Source organism: Pristis pectinata, chromosome 15, assembly GCF_009764475.1.
Source record: "Pristis pectinata isolate sPriPec2 chromosome 15, sPriPec2.1.pri, whole genome shotgun sequence".
Lineage (NCBI taxonomy): Eukaryota > Metazoa > Chordata > Chondrichthyes > Rhinopristiformes > Pristidae > Pristis > Pristis pectinata.
The window spans coordinates 21,527,271-21,541,564 of NC_067419.1; the positions used below are offsets into that span (position 1 = coordinate 21,527,271).

General features: G+C 42.2%; 1 protein-coding gene across 1 annotated transcript in view; it reads left to right on the top strand.

Annotated features, from left to right (window-relative positions):
* The window catches only part of LOC127578140 (synapsin-3-like), a 203,480-nt gene that overhangs the window by 47,937 nt on the left and 141,249 nt on the right, over positions 1–14,294 (top strand). Inside the window, exon 3 of the mRNA XM_052029747.1 lies at positions 3,511–3,568. Within this exon, the coding sequence (XP_051885707.1) occupies positions 3,511–3,568 (58 nt within the window). The remainder of the gene's footprint in view (positions 1–3,510; positions 3,569–14,294) is intronic.

The window sequence follows — 14,294 nt, forward strand, 5'->3', positions numbered from 1 at the left end:
GGAGCTGACAGCCAGGCTTCTGTGTAAGGGCACTCGACCATAGCATTTAGGCTGCTGGTGCTTTCAGAGTGATTTAAACACTTCTCATTGCACAGGCAACTGAATCACCTCAGTTAATACTGCCAGCTGGCCTCACCACCAAACCCACATTGGGCACGCCAGTATTCAAACAGGTTAACTCAGGAGGCCAGTATGTAGACACAGGCTGAGAAAGATCTGATAATTACAGCTGAAATAATTCTATATAAAAACAAACTGATCCTGAGTTCAAATCTAATTGTTCCAATGGCTTATATCATGTATGCTATAATAAATGCTATGTATCATATATTATAATAAATACTGAATGAATCATAAGCTACACACTCTATCGAATAATAGAAAACTTGCAAAACATTTCCAAAGGAGAAATTGTAAAGAGTCTTGACCCACCTGTTATGTTTCTCCAGAATTCTAGTAGGTGGTGCTGTAATAGTGGCTCTCGGCCATGAAGTTTAGTTCTGTGGCACCTATAGGTCGGGTGCCAGTGGAGCCAATTTTCTGTGCAATGAATGCATGTACATTTATAGTGTGAATCGTGGCATCTGCAGGGATACTCACAAGTTCATGCTGTAGTTTAAGAGCTGTGAGCAAAGGGTTTACAGATCTGCTTCTGGAAGGTGTAATTAGGTTGAGTGGCCCATTGGCTGAATGGCCACCTTCTATGATTCCACTTGCACTTGTTGGAAGATGGTGGAGTGTAAAGATTGTGATATAAGTCAGTGTGCAACTATGATATGACACCACTTCTGGTAAATGGAGTATTGTTGAATGAGTCAAATTGATGTGTTCAGCTTGTATGGGGAACTCAGAGTTAAGCAGGGAGAAGGTATCTTCCCCAAGCTCCAGAACCTGCACTCTTTAAAAGGATCTGTACCGATTTGGTGCTGATTGGTTTATGGGGTGGTGATTGGAGTAAGTGATGCATTAATCTTTTTCCAGACTTTGCTCTGAAGTTTTACTCGTCCATGCACTGGTTTTGCAGTATGTATTGACTTCAAGCTTTAACTTGAACTTTGGATGAGGGGAGAGTGAGTTTATCTCAATAATGGATGTGGAGGACTGAGTGTTGTAATGTGGTGCCCAACTTGATCAGGGTTGCACAACCACATCCTGGAGAATTTGTATAAGCCACAGCCACCATGTCCCATTTAGATCTGACTGAGAACCTTCCATGTTTTCCATGGCAGGTCAAATCAAATAGATTCATTTTTGTGTTGGAAACTTGATGTTTAATCCAGATGGTGCGTTCCTCTGGGCTGCTGCACTGCTGTGTTCCATTGGGGTGTGTGCTTATCACCCAAAAAATGTTTCTAGACACCAGGTGAACTGTAAGATTCAATGGTGGACGGAGAAGTCTGGGCTATTTCTCTTTCAAATGGCTTCCCCTCATGTAGCTGTGTTGCAGCAGGCATCTGGTGGAGTACCATTGGCCAGCACCAACAAATGCTGAACCTGTGTCAATTTCAGAGATCCAGTGAAAGCACGCACTACCATATTCAGTTGAGCATTGAGATATTAGGAATGAATGGCTGCAGCCCAGAGAGGCACACAGCACTCTGTGGTTGGACAGCCCATTGCCAAAGCTGAGGTGCAGTTAGGTTTGGGTCTACTGATTCCTTGAGGGTCACCCATGACATTAATTGTTTGCCCCATTTCCTCACTGACCCTTGGGCTCCTACATTATTCTAATGAAGCTCAATATAAGATTGAGGAACAAGGTACAGTATTTTACAACTTTCTGGACCCAGCATTGAGTTCACCTGTTTCAGATGATTACTCTCATTTAAACCTCCTCTGGAACTATTATTTCTTTATTTACTTGTCCCACCACCACCCTCTTTCTCTTGGGCTACCATGCCATTTCTCATTTATTCTCTCCTGCTTTGCACTGTATGTTGACCTTTACTTGTCTTGCGCAACATCCCACTCCTCCCTCAACTTTATACCTCTCGAACTTGCTTAACCCAGTTCCAGGTCTAACTTCTTCCATTTGCTGAAGAATCACTAACCTGTTTCTGCTTCCATAACTGCTGCCTGACCTGTCAGCGTATCCAGTTCTTATTTCAGATTTTTTTGTTTTTGCTGACTATTTTTCTTTGGAATCTAGCAATTCTAAATACCGTGGATGGCACGGTAGTGCAATGGTTAGCACAATGCTTTACAGCGCCAGCGACCCGGGTTCAAATCTGGCCACTGTCTGTAAGAAGTTTGTATGTTCTCCCTGTGTCTGGGTGGGTTTCCTCCGGGTGCTCCGGTTTCCTCCCACATTCCAAAGACGTACAGGTTAGGAAGTTACGGGCATGCTATGTTGGCGCCGGAAGCGTGGCGACACTTGCGGGCTGCCCCCCAAAAATCACTGCACAAAAGACGTATTTCACTGTGTGTTCTGATGTACATGTGACTAATAAAGATCTTATCAATTACTGATCTGTGATTTTCAAAGCTGTTGGTGGAAAAGTTAGATGAAAAATCTCAGAGTTAGAAACTTGTTTTTATCTGATTTTGATTGAATCCATGGGAAACAATGTCTCCATTGATTAAATAAGTATCATGGATTGGTAAATGTGTACATCTCAACATTTCCGAAAAGTGAGACAGTTGGAGGGAGGACGTCGTTGGAAGGGAGAAGACAGCTGTGGATAAGGAGACCAATGCATGTGTTAAGCGGAAAACAGATGAGGAAAGGGAGGAACTAGAAATGTGGGAAATGTTTGGGAATGGAACAGAGAAATTGAAAACATTGTATGCCACCCACCGCTCTCCAGAAAGGAAAGATAAAGGAAAACCAGAAAAAGAAAAGAGGGAAAAGTACACAGGAATAACAGCAACAAGAGAGTCTTTACATCTTCTGATCTAGCACGTGTCACTCTGTGGGAAGTGACACTACATTGTTTCTGTGTGTATGTTTACACAAAGATATTCCAGCCCTGGGGTCAAAGTGGGGATTAACAAACGGCTTCAGTTGGTTTCTACAGAGTATCACAGAATCTCTGCCTGTACTTCAGCTCATCTGCCGCTGATGTTATCATTCATGTCGTTACTACTTACTGACTACACTTGTGCCCTCTGTAAACTTGAGCTCATCCTGTACTCTAGATTGTATTCAGATCCCCTATGGCCTCTTCCAACCTCACAGCCTTCAAAGGCATTCCCTCTGTCAAAATTGCTAAATTACGTTATAGCGTCTGCATTATTTTGATTGCTGTAGGATGTTACACGGATGCGATTTCCTATTGAATTACATTGAATTGGATTTTCTAATGTTGACTGTAAAGCTAGGTTTTGGATAAGCTTAGAATGAAGACTGAGTGGTGATCGGAAATTCTACACAATATTGTCACAGTATTTTTCAGAAGGGAACATGCAGCTGAAGTAAACATAATTACGATCTTCGCCAGTGTTGACGTGAGTTGTTGTACGTCAGGTAGCAATCTCAGCGTGTGACTTTCTTCTCATTTCTCTTTCCAGGTCCAAGTACTTCCGTGGCAAGAAGGTTTTGGAAGAATATGAGATCCGTTTAGAGCAGGTCTGTTCAATTTCACTCAACCAAGTGATGAGGGAAAGGAAGGAGCTGAAATGGGTGAAATATGAAAAGGCTGGGAAGTAAGCAAAATGAGGAAGGGATGAAAAGATTGGGAATGGAGCAGGAAATGCTGAAGAACTGCAATATTTAAATATTTTGTCTAGGTCTCAGGCCCCAGAAGCTCAGCAGAGATAAAAGTCCCTGCTGATTGCTGCATCAGGTACTGGAGGTGCTCTTGAATGCAGTTCTGCACTTTTAGGTGAACAACACACCATCTGCCATCCTTTTTCCTGTGCCCGAACTCCTCTCAACTCAGCTTTTTGTCCCCCTCATTGCAATTTGGTGCTGAAGAAGACTAAAGTGAATAAATTGTCAAGGGTTTGTGAGGGATCTGTCACTGTTGGAGTAGCATTTGGCAAAATTTTAAAACCAGTATGCAGCTGACTATGAAGCTCATGACAGGTTGTGGTGAAGGTTTTCTTTCTAGTGAGCATGAGCTCGGAGAGTCATAGAATCAAACAGCACAGAAATGATACCTTCTGCCCACCATTCCTATGTTGACCATCAAGTACCTATCTATAGTAATTGCATTTACCAGTATTTGGTTTGTAGTCTTAGTACATAGAAGAGTACAGTACAGGAACAGGCCCTTCATCCCACAGTGTCTGAACCAAACGCAATACTGAATTAAACTAAATCTCTTCTGCCTGTACATGATCCACATCCCTCCATTCCCCGCATATACATGTGTCTGTCTAACAGCCTCTTAAATGCCATTACCGTATCTACTTCCATCACTACCCCGGCAGCCCATTCCTGACACCTACCACTCTCTGTGTAAATATAAAACACTTGCCTTGCGTATCTCCTCTGAGCTTCCCCCCCCCCCCCCCTCACCTTAAATGCATGTTCTCTAGTACTTGACATTTCTGCCCTGGGAAAAAGATTCTGACTGTCTACCCTATCTATACCTCTCATAATTTCATAAACTTCTATCAGATCTCCCCTCAGCCTCCAATCTCTCCTTATAGCTCATATCCTCTAATCCAGGCAGCATCCTGGTAAACCTCTTCTTCACCCTTTCCAAAGCCTCCACAATCTTCCTGTAGTGAGGCAACAGGAACTGCACACAATACGCCCAAGTGCGGCCTAACCAAAATTTTATACGGCTGCAACATGACTTCCTGACTCTTATACCCAATGCCCCGACCAATGAAGGCAAGCACGCCATATGCCTTCTTTACCACCATATCTGTTTACGTGGCCACTTTTAGTGAGTTATGGACTTGGACCGCAAGATCCCTCTGTACATCAAAGCTGTTAAGGGTCCTGCCATTAACTGTATATTTTCCCCTCATATTAGACATACCAAGGTGCAATAGCTCACACTTGCCTGGATCCATCTGCCATTTCTCCACCCATATCTGTAACTGATCTGCATCCTGCTGTATCCTTTGACAGCCCTCTACACTGTCCACAGCTCCACCAATCTTTGTGTCATCTGCAAACTTATTAACCCACTCATCTACGTTTTCATCGAAGTCATTTATATCTGTCACAAGCAACAGAGGCCCCAGCGCCGATCTCTGTGGAACACCACTGGTCACGGACCTCCAGTCAGAATAACACCCTTCCACCACTACCCTCTGTCTTCTTTTGGCAAGCCAGTTCTGAATCCAAACTACCAAGTCACCTATGGATCCTATGCATCTTAATAAGCCTATCCAGTTTCTCCTCATAACTGAAATATTCCATCCCAGGCACCATACTGGTGAATTTCCTCTATTTCTTCTCCAGTGCTATCACGTCCCTCCAAGGTGACTGTGGCATGGACCACCTCAGAGATTTGAGAGTGCTGTGCCCCTCTGACAGCAAGGATGTATCCTCCACAGTTTGTCAGTTTGAATCAGGGGTTTGAGATCTAGTCCAGGATCATTCTCTCTCCCTATTAACAGCTTGTGGCCCTTTTGTACACCTCAGCTGAGGTGAGCTACATCAATCCTCTTCAAGGTAAAAGGAGTTCCTCAACCCTCCCTTCAATGTGGTGGGAGGCTGGGAGCTCAGAATTCTTCCTTGCCCTCTCCTTCTGGGAAAGTAGCTGGATGGAAACACTGGGGTGGAGCCGAAGCACAGCTGGATTTTATACTATTTTAGTTGCCTGTTACGGTGATCTGCTAGAATCTTTATCCTAGTTGAGATTCTTTGACCTGGGACCGAACGGAATATTTAAGTGCTGCAGGTACTCGATGTTCCCAGCTCAATAGGTTCCCTGTCATCGTGCAAACAGTATTAAATATTCAAGATGTTCACTTTAAATAAATATTTTTGTGCAGTTCCTTCTCTTGGCTCAGTTAAGTTGAGTGCTGGTTATATTAAATGGGCTCTGGCACAAAGCTATTTTTATTTGTGGTTAATAGAATCCTGACCCAGGCAGGATACTTCTGACAAAGCACTTGCTGTTCAACTTCAGCTGTGCATGTATCTTGTCAAAAACACATTCTCACTTATCAGCAAACCTTTAACGAGACCTAAACTCCATGCTTCTCAGTTTATCATGTTACAATCAAGCTCCTTCCCCAGACTGTTTCCGTATACCTCGAGACATCATAAAACAGATCTCCATTTTACCAGGTGTGGGTGAATATCAATCTGGATTTCAGAAATGAAAGGGAACCAATACACCCAACCCTAGCCAGGGTAGGAGTTCAGTGATGGGCTGATTTCCTAAGATTATTTAAAATGATAATTAACCCCTTGTGTCCTGATGTTCTGTAAATTGCAAGGTTATGGGCTTGATACAAAGAGCTTCCAGTAACTAAACTGTAAATCTCTAGCTTAGAAATTCTTTTGCAGACAGCATTTTTATCCACTGCACTATCATAGTTTATAAAATGTACAGATTGCTAAGCACACTTTCATAATTTGTTTTTGCATTTTTTTTCTATTTATTTGCTCACAGGGTGAGCTTGTTGCTGGCAAGGCTAGCATCTATTGTTCTGCCCCAATTGCCCTTGAACTGGATCATTTTTTGGGGAACAAATCAGAGGGCAGAGTCAACCACATTGCTGTAGGTCTGGAATTACATATAGTTTAATTTGGGCTAGGATGTTAGTTTTCCTGACCTGAAGGAGCTTTGTGAACCCGGTGAGTTTTTCCAACAATTCAATAGTTTTGTGGTCACCTGACCTGATGCTAGCTTTTTACTTCTGATTTATTTAATAAAAATGTGACATTCTACAAACCAGTTTCTTGGTATAGGTTTTAGTTGATGTCTGTTCAGTATAAACAGGACCTGACATGATGAATACATACCAACTTTTTTTGAAAAGAGAGAGAACTGCAAGACCTCATGGCAACAGCCTTGATCTAGATTCTGATCCCTGTTAGGTTGTGTCCTCTTCTAGGCAAAAGACCAAACAATGATGTCCTCATTACTCCTGTTATGACAGCTGCCAATGGCTGCTGGATTGACCTGTGCCTAAGTCTGTCCACTGTCTCCATCAGCCTGTCCCAAAACAACAGCAGCGACAGAAATGCTGCCAGAAGATCAACTTCAATGATTTCAAGGACCTAGATAGAAAATTGTCATCAAGCAGAACTAGATGGATAACCTGGGGACTTGTAACTTGTGAAGGCTACAGAGTGTCCAAAATGCCTTGATTGGCACCCTATTCATCAACCTAAACATTCATTCCTTCCGCCACCTACACACAATGGCTGCAGTAAATACCATCTTCAAAATACCGTGCCACTGGGATCCTGGAAAATGAATACATTAAAAAAGTGATAGTGGGTGCAAAGGACACAGGTGATCTTGTAACTAGCTGATATTCATGACATATGAATTCTTTAGCACCATGGGCCAAACATCCAAGGGCCGATTTTCTTAAGACCCAGGAACAGAAGAAGCTTAAGAGAAGGGGCCAGTCTGGAGCTGTTGGAGGCAGCACTCTGAAGATTTCTTCAACTGCAACTCTGTCCTTGACTCTGGGTCCTTGTTTATAATCAACAGCAAACCGGTCTAGTGTTTCTATCTACCCATGCTAACAAGACATTGAAAAAGCCTTACTTCAACTGAAAAACAAGAAAATCTTTGGAGTGGATTATATTCCCAATTAAGTTCTAAAACTTGACGGAGAGGAACTTCAAAGCCCACATCTGAAAAGAGGAAGACATGCTAGGGGACACTGGTAACCTTGACCATCTTCAGAAAGGGGGACCGATCCATTTATGGTCACTACAGATGTGTCTGCTACAGGGAAAGTCATCATCATAGGCTTAACGTGAGAGGGGGGAGATTTAATAGGAACCTTAAGGGCAACTTTTTCCACCCAGAGGGTGGTCTATATATGGAATGAGCTGCCCGAGGAAGTGGTTGAGGCAGTTACGCTAACAACATTTTAAAGGCACTTGGTCAGGTACATGGATAGGAAAGGTTTAGAGGGATATGGGCCAAAATGGGCAAATGGGACTACTATAGAGTGGCATCTTGGTTGGCAAGGGGCCGAAGGGCCTGTTTCCATGTTATCTCACTATTATTCTATGACCATGGTTCTCCTCAATCATTTCCTTCCATTGCCTAAAGAACTTCTCCCTGGATTTTGCTAATCAAGAGGCACAATTATCTTCATCCTGTGACAACTCCAGGGAAAATGAAGCACCAACCTTTTGACCTCACAAAAATCTTTGCGTCTGTCAACTGACAGGCAGTGCTGAACATTTTTATCATATTTGGATGCCATCGGAGTTTGTCTCTGTTCCATGTCTGCTACGTAAAGATATGGAAACTATGATTCCAGCCAATGACCCATAACAGACCCAGTGTCATTGCCCCAACATCTTCTGCAATTCTTGTCTACTTGGCGAATGGGAAACTGTTCAACCTCCATCACGTCCTCTCCAGAAACAAGGTCACTCCAATTGTACTCATTGAATTCCAGTGTGCAGATGAGCTCCAATTCATTATCTATTCACTCACAAAAATATATAAGAGAATGGATCTTGTACTAAATATTCACAAAATGAAAGAACTCTGCCAATCTACCCTGACTACATAGTACCGCCGCCTAAAAATAAAGGTCCATGACAAGACACTGGATCACTTTCCATATGTCAGGAGCTGCCTCCCAGCAAAGGCAGACATTAATAATGAAATTCACCATGTTCCTGCACAGTGTCCCTGCACAGCCTTTGGCCATCGGGGGAAATGTGTATTTAGCATAAAACTATTACAGTGCCAGCGACCCGGGTTCAATTCTGGCCACTGTCTGTAGGAGTTTGTACGTTCTCCCCATGTCTGCATGGGTTTCCTCCGGGCGCTCCAGTTTCCTCCCAAATTCCAAAGATGTAAGGGTTAGGAAGTTGTGGGCATGCTATGTTGGTGCTGGAAGCGTGGCGACACTTGCAGGCTAACCCCAGAACACTCTACGCAAAAGATGTATTTCACTGTGTTCCGATGTACACGTGATTAATAAAGGTCATTTGGCAGCAGTGATTCCTACCTCCTTGTATGGTTTAGAAAATTGGAATGCCTTCATCAGGTACCTTAAAGCACTGAACAGATACCACCAAAGTTGCCTCTGCAAAATCCTCCAAATTCACTGGCAGGATAAGCAAATCAAAGGTAGTGCCCTCTCCTAGGCCAACATCCACAGCCTTGAGGCTACAGTTACACTCAGCCAATTCCATTGAGCAGGTCATGTTATTTGCATCATCACAGTAAGGGATAACCAGGAGCATGGAGTAAATAGTTCAAGAATGTCCACAAAGCCTTCCTGAAAAAAATATACAACCTAACAGACTTTGGGAATCCCTGGCCTGTGACCTGTCAAAATGGAGAAGGAACATCAAGGATGTCAGTGAGAACTTTGGATTCCTTCGCCAGCAGCACATCGAAGATCAGCATGTGCTTACCGCATTCCAAGTTACTGAAAAATTGCCCACTGCATTGAGTATGTCTGCGAAAGAATCTGCGGGTCCACATTGGTCTCATTGACCACCTCAGAACCCACAGAACTGGGAAGCAAGTCATCATCAATCCTGAGGTGAGCATGGGAGAAATGAGGATCCACTGGTTCAAAATATGTAAAACAAAATGCAAACATTTACAAATAATGTCTCAATTTGTGAATTAATCACTAACAAGTCATAGATAATGAAATTGCTCCTTTGTAAAAGATTGAAGCTTGATTAAAAGTTGATTGTAAATAGGTTAAGAGAAACCTTCCTGGAAGTTACAAGCGTGACTAATAGCTTTCTGACATTCCGCAATGTTTGCCTTCATTTCTTATGCTATTGAATGGCTTTCCCAAGCTCAGCTGATACAGTTTCTAGAAAATCACATGCCATTCTGTTCTTTTTTTGAGAGTCTTTTGATTAAATAGATTTGGTACTTTGGAGAATCTCAAGTGCATTGAGCCATTTTCTCAGGATGCTTGTGACTGGTTTTAGATTATGCTGGTCTGTGGACTTTTGTTATCAGGAGCCACTTCAGGTCTTATAGTTCAAGCATGAAGTAGAAGTGGTTGGGAAAAGGGAGAGGGAAATTATGTGTTTCCTTAAAAGGAATTAGGAGGTGAGGTTTTGTACAGAAACTTGGCAGAGCCTACAGAAACCCACATCCTTGAATCCTTTGGTATTTAGAAAGCTGTTTGTGGAAATACATCCCTGCTTGGTACAACTGAACAAAGTTAGTGGATTGAATTTTGGAGACCGATTACCATGTGCTAAGATGACTATAAAGCATGTTTAGTAGTCATAACCACAGATGAATTAGTGGTTGAAAATCAACATCACTGATGATGGAATTCTAAAAAAAACAGTAAATGTGAGAAACATTCAGTAGGTCAGGCAGCATCTGTGGAAAGAGAAACAGAGTTAATATTTCAGGTTAAATAGAATGGCAGGGCACTAGGGAGTGTAATGGAACAGAGAGACCAAGGAGTACCAGTGCATAGTTCATTGAAAGTGGCATCACAGGTAGATGAGGTGGTGAAAAAGGCTTTCAGCATGCTGGCCTTCATCAGTCAGGCATTTATAGGAGTTGGTACATTATGTTGCAGTTGTATAATGCATTGGTGAGGCCGCACTTGGAATATTTTGTCCAGTTTTGGTCACTGTTACAGGAAAGACGTGCTTAAACTGGAAAGAGTGCAGGAAAGATTTATGAGGATGTTGCCAGGACAAGAGGGACTGAGTTATAGGGAGAGGTTGACCAGGCTTGGTCTTTATTCCTTGGAACGTAGAGGAATGAGGGGCGACCTTATAGAAATGTTTAAAATTATGAGAGGCGTTGATAAGGTGGACGGTAACAGTCTTTCCCCGGGGTAGGGGAGTCCAAAACTAGGGGGCACAGATTTAGGGTGAGAGGGGAAAGATTTAAAAGGGAACTGAGGGGCAACTTTTTCACACAGAGGGTGGTGAGTATACGGAACGAGTTGCCAGAGGAATTGGTTGAGACAGGTACAATAGTATTATTTAAGAAACACTTGGATAGGTACATGGAGGGGCGGGGCTTAGAGGGATATGGGCTGAATGCAGGAAATTGGGACTAGCTAGGTGGGCACTGTAGTTGGTGTTGACTTGGTGGGCTGAAGGGCCTGTATCTGTGCTGTATTGCTTTATGACTTTATAAAGACCCTTCTTCAGAACCCAAATTGATATTTTGATCTCTATAGAGAATCCAGAGTGCACTGATTATTTGTTCTTGATAGGAATGCAGTATTTATTGGGACCTGCTTGCTTTTGTGTAGCATCAACTATTTTGTGCTGAGAAGCAGTAATTTAAAGGCTCCATCCAAGTATTTGAAACCTTTCATCCTACTTTTGTCTTGAAACTCCATCGCCCTTTAAAGTTCAAATGGTTCATATACTGGAATACAACTGTTGGGAGCTTTTTAGAGATAAATCATTGTGAGAAATTGGACTGGGTAGACTGCTGTCTGTTCATACAGACTTAGGTTTGCTTCCAGTGCAGACTGATGGAGTATCTCTCTGCCAGTTCTAGGTAAGGTGAAGATAGGCTCCTCTTGACCCAGTTCCACAATGCACGAGTCTGCAGTATTTGCTGGTGATTTTGGTTGGAAAAAAATTGTCCTCTGTGGATGGTGGGAAAACTCACTTCAGGAGATGAACTTCTAAGCTTCAGTCTACACCACATTTTAAAGTATTATCAAGGCAGTTGATTATCACAAGATAAGGGAGCAGAAGCAGGCCATTCGGCCCATTGAGTCTGCTCCAAGGAAAAGGGAAAAAGAAATGGGGAATGGGGAGAGAAAAAAAAACTATTCTAATCCCAATTTCCGGCCTTATCCCCATATCCCTTGATACCCTGACTATTTAGATATCTATCTATCTCTTCCTTGAACGCCCCCACTGATCTGGCCTCCACTGCTGTACGTGGCAAGGAGTTCCACAAATTCACCACCCTCTGGCTAAAGAAATTTCTCCTCATCTCTGTTTTGAAATGTGATTTAATTGAATTTAACTATTACCAGGTGAAAATAATTTCCTTCTCTCTCATTATATTCTTTCACTTTCTTTTATATTTGCTGTCTTTCTCTATTTTGACCATTACTTCACTTATTTCCCCGAAAACTTAATCTATAAAATAAATAGGCTTCTCTGACATGGTCTGCCATTGACCCCAGCCTTAAGCAAATGTTGTAAATGAAAGAAGCCTTTGCAGTACCCTCAGTGCATTGCACAACTTAGCCTTTGCTATCTCAGTTTATCAAACATTTGGTATTCATCTGTTAGTTGTGCAATATTCCTCAGCCACTTCCATTGTGTTTGAGGATGAAGATCAGAAACAATCTTTCCATTTCTAAGACACTGTAATTCTGATTTATTGTCAAACCCTCGCAGGAGCAGAGAAGGATGATTTTAACAAAATATTGATGAGGAAAAATATAAATTGAAGATGTAAATCTACTGTAGTGAGCAAGAACTGAGCACAAATACAGTCAACCTTGCATGAACCTAGAGTTTTGGTACTTGGCAACTACAGTGAATTGTCAGTCCCACAAGAACTAGATTCAACACCATCATGGTGGTCTTCTCCAGCTGGCTGCATTTGTTACTGATGATTACATTCATCTCTGCTCACAATTCCTCACAGTTCCTCCTTTAAACATTCTGGCTCTGAGACGAACTTCTCAACAAAAAAAATTTTAAAAAGCATTCTTTTACATTTCCTGAAGACCATGTGCTTCAGGCCTTGTTTCACAGTGAATGTCCCCAGATTCAATCTTACATTGGTACAAAAAGTAACAGCTGAAGCATTACAGTGTCTGTGCCAGTGTCTCTATTCTAGGTGATAGGGCAAAAGAATAGTAAACTTACTCCTGGTACGTTGCATAATATTTAGGTAGAGGATAAGAACAAAATTGGTCTTAATGATGCTAAGTACATCAACAGCGGCTTCTGACACTCACTGTCTGTATGCACACTTGAAGAATGGCAGCATTGGCCAAGGTGACCAGCACTGGAAGTAAAATGTTGGCAAAGAGAATCAACTTCTTCAGGGAGGGAGCAGAGTCAGCTTTGGAAGTGATAGGTGTGGGCAAGGCATGGTATTATCTTGTGTCAATAGTGCACAACCTAATGTGGCTCTGAACCAGAGAGACCTAGAAGATCCCTGGTTCATCTCCTGTTCAAGGCTGAGTAAACTGAACTTATCAAGCTGATTAAACTGATATGATTGGCAGAGCCCTACATGAATAAAAGGAATAATTAGGCAGGGCTGCTACTTCCAACACTCTCCCTGGAAAGTATGTGCAGATGGACTTTGAAAATGAATAAAAACTTAGCTGTGCTACACTATGTGATTCAGTAACCTTGTACTGCTCAGTATCTGCATCTTAAAAAAAGATGCATTCCTTCGGGGTGCGGCATCAAAAGAGATGCCAGTGGACACAAAATCAAATCTCAGCCACTGCACAGTTAGGGGGAGGCAAAAGGGTAAAGAATAGGAGGAGGTGATAAGTGCCCAACATGTTTCTTCTGGGTTTTTGGATACAGAACCAGAGAGCTCGGGCTGTAGCAGAACAGAGAGTTGTAACTAAGCTACAGTGGATTATTAAAGCTTTTAACTATTTAAACTTTTTCAAAGCTGGGACAAGGGATGTGGAAATCACTTTAGAGCACAGATACCCCTGTGAGTGTAGAGCTTGTTCCTTTCTCATTAAATAAATAGTAAGGACGGAACCTTCAATTATGTGAAACTGAAGAGATCTAATTGATGATGTCGGACATCTGGCCTTCTTAATGAAATTTTGTGGCGCCCACACCCTGTCTGCTCTCTATAAAAGGTGGGACATTTATTTTATTAGCAGTCTTAATCAGGAGGGTTTCCGGAATCTAACCCTTTTGCGTGACATGTTACTGTCCAGTTGCAATACACTGTAGAAGGCTGGTTATTTATATGAAAGAATTCAGACAACCAACCCAGGCAATGATTTCTAAAAATCATGCTGTGGCTCTTTTTGTGTGCTGGGTTTGTTTACAACCTCTCAATTATCTTTAATGTCAGATGTTTTTATGTGGTAATATGATGGGTTCAAAAACATCTGTTTAATATAACTAATTAAATGTCACTATTAAACCTCCCTTATTTTGACCAAGTTGACAGTGATGTGCCAATGTCAGCCAACACCAAGCCTCAGAGCTACAAATTCACTCTACTATGGCATGTACGGTGGCTGTTCACCAATGTGCACTGCAGTGTGTG